The 12,165-nt window shown below is 47.4% G+C and overlaps 1 protein-coding gene across 1 annotated transcript in view; it reads left to right on the forward strand.

Moving 5' to 3' along the window:
* The window catches only part of SIN3B (SIN3 transcription regulator family member B), an 87,218-nt gene that overhangs the window by 58,861 nt on the left and 16,192 nt on the right, over positions 1–12,165 (forward strand). The window contains exons 10-13 of the mRNA XM_077253134.1: positions 562–772; positions 1,199–1,315; positions 10,763–11,001; positions 11,675–11,858. Of these exons, the coding sequence (XP_077109249.1) occupies positions 562–772; positions 1,199–1,315; positions 10,763–11,001; positions 11,675–11,858 (751 nt within the window). The remainder of the gene's footprint in view (positions 1–561; positions 773–1,198; positions 1,316–10,762; positions 11,002–11,674; positions 11,859–12,165) is intronic.

Here is a 12,165-nt window from a genome sequence, read left to right on the forward strand (position 1 = left end):
TCACACTATCCCTTGCCTGGCATACAGCCTTGTGTAAGCACTCCGATCCGGGCCGTCCGATCAGGATTAATGACCAAGTAGTTGCCAAGAGCTCCACACTGAAAGCTCATGAAATATAAAGTGACCGGAGTGAGGCCTTGTTTGCTAGGGATCCATGAGTCTAAATGGTTTCAGTGGTGCTCTGGTCCCTTTCTGCATCACATCCCTGCTTTTGTAACACACCATCTCCCTGTTCGAAGCAGTAAGTCTGAGACTCCGAACGAGGCTGTCTAATGTCCAAATCCAAAAAGGTGCCCACCTCTTGTTCAAGCATCGTCTCTGGGAATTAGGAAATGTGGCCATCCACCTTTTTAGGTGTGCGTGGCATTTTGTAGAATACAGCTTTGTATCTTAATAATTTGTTTTATTACCCTTATGGCTCCTGAATGCAGGGGTTCTATACTTAAATACGGATTGTTCTGTGGGCCCCAGAAATCTTCCCAATCTCTAGGCTAAAATGATTACATGTATTGAAAGCGTGATTCTCATTGTTTTTTAAATGTGTACTTTGTATTTCTACAGGAAATTTCCAGAACTGTTTGCCCAGTTTAAGTCTTTTTTGGGTGTAAAGGAACTCTCCTTTGCTTCTCCGGTAACCAATGATCGTTCCAATGAAGGGATAGGGCGGGAAATTGATTATGCCTCCTGTAAACGAATTGGTTCCAGTTACCGAGCACTTCCTAAGACCTATCAGCAGCCAAAATGCAGCGGTAGGACTGCGGTCTGCAAAGAGGTATGCCATATATATGTGTTAGCAAAAGCACTGACATGCAAACAAAATATTAATGAGAATCTGTCACCAGATTTTCTAAAACAAACTGCATATATGCATATATTATTGATTGGATTTCTCAGAACTTTCTATCAAAGCTAGGACCAAAGTAAGTACACCAGCCTCATTAGGTAAGACCTCTAATTACTAATGTATATGGATTGTGTTGTGAAATCTAGTGACCAGTTTCCTTTAAATTACACTACTAAACATAATATTGACCAAAAAAATGTACATTTTATTTGTATTCCTGAAGTAAAGGCATTTTGACCTGGGATATTGAGAGATCTCACATTCTGGACCACCAATACTTTTTAGACTTTACCTTTTTCTACTATGAACTACTTCTAAATTGACGCTGAGGGTTTTCTCTTACCTTTCCTGCAGGTTCTAAATGATACGTGGGTGTCCTTCCCAGCCTGGTCTGAAGACTCCACTTTTGTCAGCTCTAAGAAGACGCCATATGAAGAGCAGCTTCACCGTTGTGAGGATGAAAGGTTTGAGGTGAGTCACCTGGTAATGGAGATTGTGTGAGACTTAATAGAAATCTGGCCGTGTGTAGTATATGTACACTCCCTGACAGAAGTTATGTCGCATATCCATGTTATGTAAATAAAAGCTTATAACCTGACGTTAAATTCATCCATTGATTGTATAAATTATTCTTTTGAAAGCTGAAACCCTCCGAAATGTGGTTTAGGTTAAGAAAATAAATTGTCATCAATGCATTAACTAATGGACACAGAATGGTCAGATTTTGGCAAGACAAAAGTTTTGTCGCCTGGTCATATAATGCACCCAATGCTAGTTTACATCCTCACCTGTGCTCAGTAAATGATCTTTTGGAGCTCTGCTGCAGTGGAAGAGGGTCTTGCTTTTGATTTTCTAACCAACAAACGTTCCTCCTGAGCAGTTGTCTTGCAGAGTCTGCCAGACCCGGACTTGTCAAACACATCTCTAGTCTCTTCAAATCTTTTTTTAATTCTTTGTACTTGACGCTGAGACACATTAAAGGTGGCAGCCACCTCTGCAGTGGATCTGGTCTTCAGCCTCTTGATAATCCAGGCTTTGGTCCCAGGGTGTATTTTTGGCATGTTGTCGGAGCTCAAGTTGCAGTTCAAGTGAAGGTCTGGGGTGCGGGGTTTCTTTTTATACACACACACTAATTAACCGATCATTTACTGAGCACAGGTAATGATATAAACTAGGATTGGGTGCATTATATGACTAGGCGACAAAACTTATGTCTTGCCAAAATCTGACTATTCTGTGTCCATTAACTGATCAATATTTCTTCATTGATGCCAATTTATTTTCTTAACCTAAACCACATGTCAGAGGGTTTCAGCTTTCAAAAGAATAATTTATACAACCAAAGGATGAATTTAACGGCAGGTTATAAGCTTTTATTTACATAACCTGGATAAGCGACATAACTTTTGTCAGGGACTGTAGACACTGTAAGAGTCATGTCGGTCTGGTAGTCGGGGGCAGGTATATCTCGCCCAGGTATTTGTCCTATGTGAATTAGGCCGCTCTGTATCTTCAGGATACCGAGGGGTTAATAAGTGCAGGAATAAAGGCTGACCAGCTGGAGGTTTCAGGTGTCAGCCTGGGGCACACAGATTGCCTGTCTGTGTGAGACAAACGTGAGTGAGAGCTGTGCTCATGATCTATGTAATGTTAGCTGGGAGGGAGAAGCCCCCCCAGTTGTTAGATAGGAACGTATTTGTTTAGTTAGCGCCGGACAGGCTAGGATTTATTTTTATGTTTTGTTTTCTATATTTGCTTTCACTTTAATAAACCTGACCTGAGGTCAGTCAACTTGGAAACCTGCTGTCGCCTCAGAGTTCAATGCACAAACCACGTGACCTTTGACCCCAGCAAAGGCGATCCCGGAGTGTTTTGTCACATTGTGGTGGAGAATGTGGGCAACACGTGGCACAGGCGACCGTATGGAAGACGTGGTGAAAGCCCTAGTGCAGGCCACTGCCACACAGCATGAAGCTAATCGCTTGATGGCCGCACAGCTGAAGGAGTTAGTGGACATGACGGCTGCAGACCGCCACCTTCTCCAACAGGTGGCGCAGCGCCTGGTGAGCATGCCTGAGGTGGACCCGGAAGCAGAGTCCAGAAGGATCCATGTGAGTCGATACTGGCAAAAGCTGACTGCAGAAGATGACTTCGAGGCATACCTGACAACGTTTGAGCGGACGGCGTTGAGGGAGAAGTGGCTGAAGGCACGATGGGCCGATTTGATTGCTCTGTTTCTCTCCGGCGAGTCCCAAAAAGCTTACCATGACTTGGACCCGGAAGTTGCTCAGGACTTTGAGAAGCTGAAAGTTGAGATCCTGGCCCGGCTAGGTGTAACGACGGCTGTCCGTGCACAGAGGGTACATCAGTGGACATACCAGTCAGATAAACCGCCGCGGTCTCAGATGTTCGACCTGATTTATTTGACAAAGAAATGGCTGCAACCCGAGGTACTGACAACCCCAGAAATAATCCAGCGGGTTGTCCTGGATAAGTATCTGAGAGTGCTACCTCCAGCGCTGAAAAGGTGGGTAAGCCAAGGAAATCCCACGACAGCGGATCAACTTGTGGAGTTGGTCGAGCGTTATTCCGTGGCAGAAGGACTTCCCGATGAAACCGCTAGCACCCGGTCCGTGCCTCCTCCTCGTGGAACCGGTAAGACTGTTCCAGCGACTACGGGTGAAGGAAAATCGCCAAAAACTGTGGGGGAGGAACCCGGGACTGCTCGCACTCCGAGACCGAGAGTATGGGACGGTGGTCTCAGTAGGGGGCCTGTTAGGTGTTTCCGCTGCCATGAGAAGGGCCATGTTTCTGCGAACTGTCCTGTTACCACTGAACCCATGCAGTGCGATGTTATAGACTCTAAGAAACGCATGTCTTTGGTTACACGGCTGGTGAATGTGAATGCGGGTCAAAGTGATATAGCAAAACACCTGTGTGAATTATCTGTTGATGGGAAAAGTGTTGTGGCGTTACTAGACTCTGGAAGTGTGGTGACTCTGGTGAAAGCTAGTCTGGTGGCACTTCCGTCTGGTTCATCTGACAAATTTTCTGTAACGTGTGTGCATGGTGACACCTGCTCGTACCTAACAGCGGTCATATCGATTTCCACTCCCTATGGGTCTGTGCAACACAAAGTGGGACTCGTTCCCGCATTGTTACAGGATGTAATCCTGGGCAGGGATTTTCCCCATTTCTGGCAGTTGTGGGAGAATCAGTTGCTCCTTCACCGTAGCTGTGAATCTGTTCCCATGCCTTCTGGAGGTCCCGAACTCCTAGAGGAGGTCCCACAGGCAGACGTTACTGGGGAGGTTATTGAATCTAACCTTCAGTTCCCCTTCTCAGTTATGGCGGGGGAAACTGAGGAAACTGAGGAAACTCAGCGAGAGGCAGAGGCAGACAGCCATCCAGCGCCCTGCCTACCCGATTTGGGAGTCCAGTTGGATGACTTCCACAGCGAGCAAATGAGAGATCCTACCCTGACTCCGGCTAGGAAAAATGTAAAAATGATAGATGGGGTACCCGTAGAACCTGACACTAGGCTAGCGTACCCGTACATGGTTCTTGAACATGATTTACTCTACCAGGTAGAGAAAAAAGGGGAAGATATTGTGCAACAGTTAGTGGTACCCAAACCTTATCGGCGGAAGGTACTGGACCTGGCCCACGGACATATAATGGGGGGACATCTGGGGGTACAGAAAACCACAGAAAGGATATCACATTGTTTTGTGTGGCCCGGAATACATAATGATGTGCGTAACTATTTTGAGCCCTGTCCAGAGTGCCAAGTCTCTGCGCCTAAAACTCGGTTCTGTAGCCCTTTGGTACCCCTCCCTATCATTGGGGTCCCTTTTGAGAGAATTGGGATGGATCTGGTTGGGCCCCTTCCCCGGTCCGCACGTGGGCACCAACATATCCTCGTCATCATGGACTATGCCACTCGTTACCCAGAAGCCATCCCTTTGCGTAACACTGCTACCAAAACGATCGCCAAAGAGTTGGTACAAGTGTTTAGTCGGGTGGGAATTCCAAAACAGATACTCACCGACCAGGGGACTCCCTTTATGTCAAGGGTGATGAAAGAGCTCTGCAGGCTCTTACAAATAGACCAGTTGCGTACGTCTGTCTATCACCCTCAAACAGATGGGTTGGTTGAGCGGTTCAATAAAACCTTAAAACAGATGCTCCGGAAGGCGATAGACAAAGATGGGAAGAACTGGGATTACTTGTTACCCTATTTGCTGTTTGCCATTAGGGAAGTTCCCCAGTCTTCCACAGGGTTCTCGCCTTTCGAGCTATTATACGCCCGTCGTCCCCGTGGACTGTTGGACGTCGCAAAAGAAACCTGGGAAGGTCAAGTCACTCCCTTTAAAACGGTGATAGACCATGTAACGCAAATGCAGGACCGTATTGCTGCTGTCATGCCCGTTTTTAGGGAACATATGTTACAGGCCCAGGGAGCCCAGAGGCTAAGTTATGATAGAGGCGCCAAGGTCCGTACGTTTGCACCCGGGGATAGGGTGTTGATCCTAATCCCTACGGTGGATAGTAAATTTCTGGCGAAATGGCAGGGCCCCTTTGAGGTCATGGAACGAGTTGGAGAAGTGAACTATAAAGTGCACCAGCCTGGTAAGAGAAAACCAGAACAGATTTATCATGTGAATCTGATAAAACCCTGGAAAGACCGCGCTGCCCTAACAGCGGATCTGCCCCGTCCGGTTTGCTCACCTACCGTACCGGAGGTGCAGATTGCCGAGACTCTCTCTGAACGACAAAAATCTGAGGTTAAGCAGTTTTTGTTACAGAACCAACAGTTTTTCTCGGAAAAACCTGGCCAGACTAGGCTAGTGAAACATGAGATTGTCACAGAGCCTGGTGTCACAGTTCATGTGAAGCCATACCGGATTCCGGAAGCACGCTGTGAAGCCGTCTCCCGGGAGGTGAAGGCAATGTTGGACTTAGGAGTCATTGAAGAGTCGCACAGCGCCTGGTCCAGTCCAATTGTGTTGATACCTAAGCCAGATGGCTCTATACGGTTTTGCAATGACTTTAGGAAACTGAATGCGGTTTCTAAATTTGATGCCTACCCTATGCCCCGGGTCGATGAGTTGATCGATCGGCTGGGTAAAGCCCGATACATTACGACCCTGGACCTAACAAAGGGGTACTGGCAGATCCCTCTGGCCGAGGCGGCCAGAGAGAAGACGGCATTTGCTACACCGGAAGGGCTGTTCCAGTATATCTACATGCCGTTTGGACTTCACGGAGCCCCAGCAACGTTCCAGAGATTGATGGATCGAGTCTTGAGGCCCCACAGGCAGTACGCTTCTGCCTACCTAGACGACATCATAATTTACAGCGTGGACTGGGAAGCTCACCTCCGGAAGGTACAGGCGGTGATTGATGACCTGAGAGACGCAGGCTTAACGGCGAATCCCAAGAAATGTCACATCGGCCTTGAAGAAGCCCGATACTTGGGCTACGTGATTGGCAGAGGAGTGGTTAAACCCCAGATCGACAAAATACAGGCAATTCAGGGCAGGCCGCAACCAGTGAACAAGAAACAAGTTCAAGCTTTCCTGGGCATTGCCGGCTATTATCGCCGATTCATACCCAACTTTGCGGCCATGGCTACCCCCTTGATGGATCTTACCAAAGGAAGGGATTCCGTCATGGTAAAATGGTCCTCAGTGGCTGAAGAGGCCTTCCACAGTCTGAAACGGGCTTTGTGCTCTCAGCCCGTACTAGTGACTCCTGATTTCAGCAGCGAGTTTGTTGTGCAAACTGATGCTTCTGATACTGGTGTCGGAGCTGTACTTTCCCAGGTAAGGGGCGGAGTCGAACACCCGGTCCTCTACCTCAGTCGGAAACTGAATGTACATGAGCAGAGGTATGCCGTGATTGAAAAAGAGTGCCTAGCCATCAAATGGGCTCTCGACTCCCTCAAATATTACCTGGCAGGTAGGAAGTTTAGGCTGGTCACGGACCATGCCCCTCTCAAGTGGATGCATCTCCACAAGGACCGTAATAGTCGGGTAACCCGGTGGTTCCTTGCCCTGCAGGCTTACTCTTTCACGGTGGAGCACCGCCCCGGGGTGCAGATGGGGAACGCTGATGCCCTGTCCCGAGTACACTGTTTTGAGAGTATTCTTGCTCGACCTGAGTTGTCTGAGCAGGGGGGAGGATATGTAAGAGTCATGTCGGTCTGGTAGTCGGGGGCAGGTATATCTCGCCCAGGTATTTGTCCTATGTGAATTAGGCCGCTCTGTATCTTCAGGATACCGAGGGGTTAATAAGTGCAGGAATAAAGGCTGACCAGCTGGAGGTTTCAGGTGTCAGCCTGGGGCACACAGATTGCCTGTCTGTGTGAGACAAATGTGAGTGAGAGCTGTGCTCATGATCTATGTAATGTTAGCTGGGAGGGAGAAGCCCCCCAGTTGTTAGATAGGAACGTATTTGTTTAGTTAGCGCCGGACAGGCTAGGATTTATTTTTATGTTTTGTTTTCTGTATTTGCTTTCACTTTAATAAACCTGACCTGAGGTCAGTCAACTTGGAAACCTGCTGTCGCCTCAGAGTTCAATGCACAAACCACGTGACCTTTGACCCCAGCAAAGGCGATCCCGGAGTGTTTTGTCACAACACATAATGTATGATTGTCACACTGTCTTAGTCTACTTTCACACTAGCGTCGGGCTCGGCACAACGGGGGCAGCGGATGCATTTTTCCAGCGCATCCGCCGCCCCATTGTGAGGTGCGGGGAAGTGCGGGGAGGTGGGGGCGGAGTTCCGGCCGCGCATGCGCGGTCGGAAAAAGCGGACCGTCGGCGGCAAAAAACGTTACATGTAGCATTTTTTTGTGCCGACGGTCCGCCACAACACAGCGCAACCGTCGCACGACGGTTGCGACGTGTGTCAATCCGTCGCAATACGTCGCTTAATGTTAGTCTATGGAGAAAAAACGCATCCTGCAAGCACTTTGTGACGGATTGCAGTTAACGCTAGTGTGAAAGTAGCCTAACTCTAGTGTCCACTAGGAATAGTGTAAAAGTGATATATAGGCAGAATTGGCAGGGCTGGGGGATATTTCATGGATCTACATTTGGAGTTCTTATGTTTTTTTGTATCCTGTATGGTAGAATAAATGTCAGCCAAACCTTCAACTTGTCCCACAAAAAAAAGCGGCTATACTGCTAGTTTTGTAGAAGAGTAAAAGGTATGGCTCTTGAAAGAAGAGAAAAAAATAAACCTCAAAAGTGAAAATTGGTCGTGTCCTCAGTTTCTTGTTTTTTCTCCCTCTGCAAACAGCCCAACTTCTGTTTTTAAGCTGTGTCTGGTCTTAAAGCTCACGCCCACGTTTAGTAAACTAGGTTACGTTTTACAGATATCCTTCATTTGAAAACTTCTCACTTTCTCTTAACTTGAATCTGTCAGCAGATTTTTGCTTTGCAATCTGATAGAGGCATGATGTAGGGACAGACCCTGATTCCAGTGATGTCACTAGCTTGTCTGGATGATGTAATTTTCATACAATTACTGTTTTATCCGCAGTTCTGAGCCATGTATAACCCTGCCCACAGCTTTCTGTTTAGCAGCTTGCTGACAGAGTGCTGTGTAATCGGGGGTGGTGTTACACAGACCAGAAGGACTACATGGCACATCTGGTCCTGTAGTGATACTCTGTTGATCAAAAAACGATTTTATTGAAACTGCAACACACAGCATTTTAAGTGACACATCATTGAAACCAAGTACTCACTCCATACATCATGCTGCTCTCAGATTACATGACAAAAACCTGCTCACAGGTTCCCTCCACGCTACACACTTTAAACATCGAGGGATGCAGCAGAAAAATTGCCCTTGAAGAGAAAGTGAAGAGGAATATGTTAAAGGGAACCGGTCATGTTGAAAGTGTTACCTGATCTGCAGGCAGGATGTTAGAGCTAGAGATTTTGTGAGAAATGTTTCTGTAAAACCTGCATCATTTTATTGGTGGTTTTATGCGTCCATATCAAGTTGGCTGTCCTATTCACTGACTCTCTAATGTGTGACTGTGCATGTAGACAGTGCTGTCAATCACTAGGAGAACCGCCCATACAAATACAAGGGATTTCAGTGAATAATATACAAGTAACTAGCTGTTTCCAGCCAGCTAACACTCGGCACGCTCATTGCTATCTAATTAACGCTGCTGGTGATTAAACTAAAGTAAATAATGACAACATTCAATAGCGCTTACGCAGGTGGTAAATTGAGCCTCGTGTGGTAATGTGTGGGGACGGAGCCTCATGTGGTAATGTGTGGGGACAAAGCCTTGTGTGGTAACGTGTGGGGACGGAGCATCGTGTGGCAATGTGGGGGGGCGGGATTATGTGGTGGTGGCGGGATTATGTGTGGTGAAGGGGCGGGATTGTGTGTGGTAATGTGGTGGGGGGCGGGATTATTTGTGGCAATGTGGTGGGGGGCGGGATTATTTGTGGCAATGTGGTGGGGGGACGGGATTATGTGTGGTGATGTGGTGGGGGGCCAGATTATGTGTGGTAATGTGGTGGAGGGGCGGGATTATCTGTGGTAATGTGGTGGGGGGGGTGGTATTGTGTGTGGTAATGTGGTGGGGGGGCGGGATTTTGTGTGGTAATGTGGGGGGCGGGATTATCTGTGGTAATGGGGGCGGGATTATCTGTGGTAATGTGGTGGGGGGCGGGATTATCTGTGGTAATGTGGTGGGGGGACGGGATTATGTGTGGTGATGTGGTGGGGGGCCAGATTATGTGTGGTAATGTGGTGGAGGGGCGGGATTATCTGTGGTAATGTGGTGTGGGGGGGGTGGTATTGTGTGTGGTAATGTGGTGGGGGGGCGGGATTTTGTGTGGTAATGTGGGGGGCGGGATTATCTGTGGTAATGGGGGCGGGATTATCTGTGGTAATGTGGTGGGGGGCGGGATTGTGTGGTGATGTGGTGGGCGGGATTATGTGTGGTGGTGGGGGGTGGGATTATGTGTGGTGATGTGTGGGGGCGGAGCTACTGTGCAGGGGGCGGGATTAGCGAGTAATCACGATGCCTCATATAGATAGATAGATAGATAGATAGATAGATAGATAGTCCGTGAAATAAGAAAAAAGTCGGACCGCACCAACAGTCTGGGAAAGATGTGGTGGGAACCGCTCACCTGCACGCTGCTGGCCAAGACAACAAGTCCTGGGTGCCGAGTTCCACAGAAGAAATCCAATGGTGAGTATCCGTGAACGTGAAGAAAGGAAAGCACTCGCTGGACTTCCGTTGCAGGTGACTTTATTGATGCATAATACAAGTCTTCACGGCCGGGGGTGCTGGATGGGGAGTGCGGCAAAGCTGGACAACAGCTGTTTCGCGCCTGGCTGGCGCTTCAACAGGTCACAACAGCTGTTTCGCGCCTGGCTGGCGCTTCAACAGGTCAGTTGACCTGTTGAAGCGCCAGCCAGGCGCGAAACAGCTGTTGTCCAGCTTTGCCGCACTCCCCATCCAGCACCCCCGGCCGTGAAGACTTGTATTATGCATCAATAAAGTCACCTGCAAGGGAAGACCAGCAAGTGCGTTCCTTTCTTCACGTTCACAGATAGATAGATAGGTTCAGTATCTATATATCTATCATTCTGATCAGCTCCTCTACAACATGCTGTTCACAGATCGGACTGTATGCACTTTGTGACAGCTTTCCTTTTAGTATGTTGAGTTGAATTCTCTAGAAAGATAAACGAGCTGATCTTTGCTCACCAGAATGTCAGCTTCTTCTATTCCATAGTGTGATGTATTGCTCCCGAACTTTCCAGATATGCTAATCATCCATTACTTTATAACTGTGATTTTTCTCATTTTAGCCTAACTTTTGCTTAGTATATGGGGTCATGTTAATGGTTACCTCTTTGTCTACAGCTGGATGTGGTTTTGGAGACCAATTTGGCAACAATCCGCGTACTGGAGAGTGTCCAGAAGAAACTTTCTCGTATGTCTGCTGAGGATCAGGAGAAATTTCGACTAGATGATTGTTTAGGAGGCACCTCAGAGGTTATCCAGCGGCGGGCGATTTATCGCATTTATGGGGACAAGGCTCCAGATATAATAGAGAGTCTTAAGAAAAACCCAGTGACTGCAGTTCCTGTTGTACTAAAACGGTTAGTGATGGCGCAAGGTTTAATAACAATCTGCAATTCTGTTTTCAAATCAGCAGGTTCTTGTAACCCTGAACTATTCAGTAACTTTCCTAAAATGTGGCGTTGTATAGTGGGACATTGTGCGATATACATGTGTTATTGCCACTGTTTTTGTGCAATATAAGTCAGTTGATAGGAAAACTTCCGCTTGTTGATGCAGACACAAAGAATATTCATTAATGTCTGGGGTATTGGATTTTCATCCACTTTATCTTCGACTACGTTAACTTAATCCGCTCCAGTTTTACTTAACCCTCCCTAGGAATAGCAATGCCTCTCCGCTGCTGCTTTTGTCTTTAAGAGGCCACAGTGTTGATGCTATGGCTATAGCACTTGCGACCACTGCAGCCAATCACTGGGCTCAGTAGCTCTGCCGCTATAAATGGCACAAGACACTGAGCCCCGTGATTAGTATTCTATCTAGTGTAAGGAATGTACCAGTAGTGAATTTTTTACCCCTGCCAATCGCCTAATAGAATGTTTATAGAAGGCGTAAATTGGTTCCTAATTACCTGATATAAAAAAAAAAAAATTCCTCAAGTTTATCCCTAACAGGTCTTAAAATGTTGTGGTGTTTGATTGTTTGTCAGAAGAATCACTAAATGTTAATCACGAATCCTATCCTGTTTTACAGATTGAAAGCAAAAGAGGAGGAGTGGAGGGAGGCTCAGCAAGGGTTCAATAAGACATGGCGGGAGCAATATGAGAGGGCATATCTAAAGTCTCTTGATCACCAGGCCGTCAACTTCAAGCAGAATGACACCAAGGCTCTGCGCTCAAAGAGCCTACTCAATGAAATTGAGAGTGTCTATGATGAGGTGAGATGTTAAGTAGCTTTAGAGAAATTCTGCAGTTCTGTATATTTAAAGGGAATCTGTCACCTCATTTTGCCGCTTAAGCTGTGGCCATCGCCATCAGGGGCTTTTCTACAGCATGATTATACTCCCCGGGGGTATACTCCCCGCAGATCTGGCGCCTCCCATCTTCATGTGATGACGTCCTCTTCCTTGTTTCTGTTGCGGCTCCGGCACAGGCGTACTGATTTGCCCTGTTTAGGGCAGCATAAAGTATTGCAGTGTGCAGGCGCCGGGCCTCTCTGACCTTTCCCAGCGCCTGCGTGCTGCA

The sequence above is a fragment of the Ranitomeya variabilis genome, chromosome 1, assembly GCF_051348905.1.
Source record: "Ranitomeya variabilis isolate aRanVar5 chromosome 1, aRanVar5.hap1, whole genome shotgun sequence".
Taxonomy (NCBI): Eukaryota; Metazoa; Chordata; class Amphibia; order Anura; family Dendrobatidae; genus Ranitomeya; species Ranitomeya variabilis.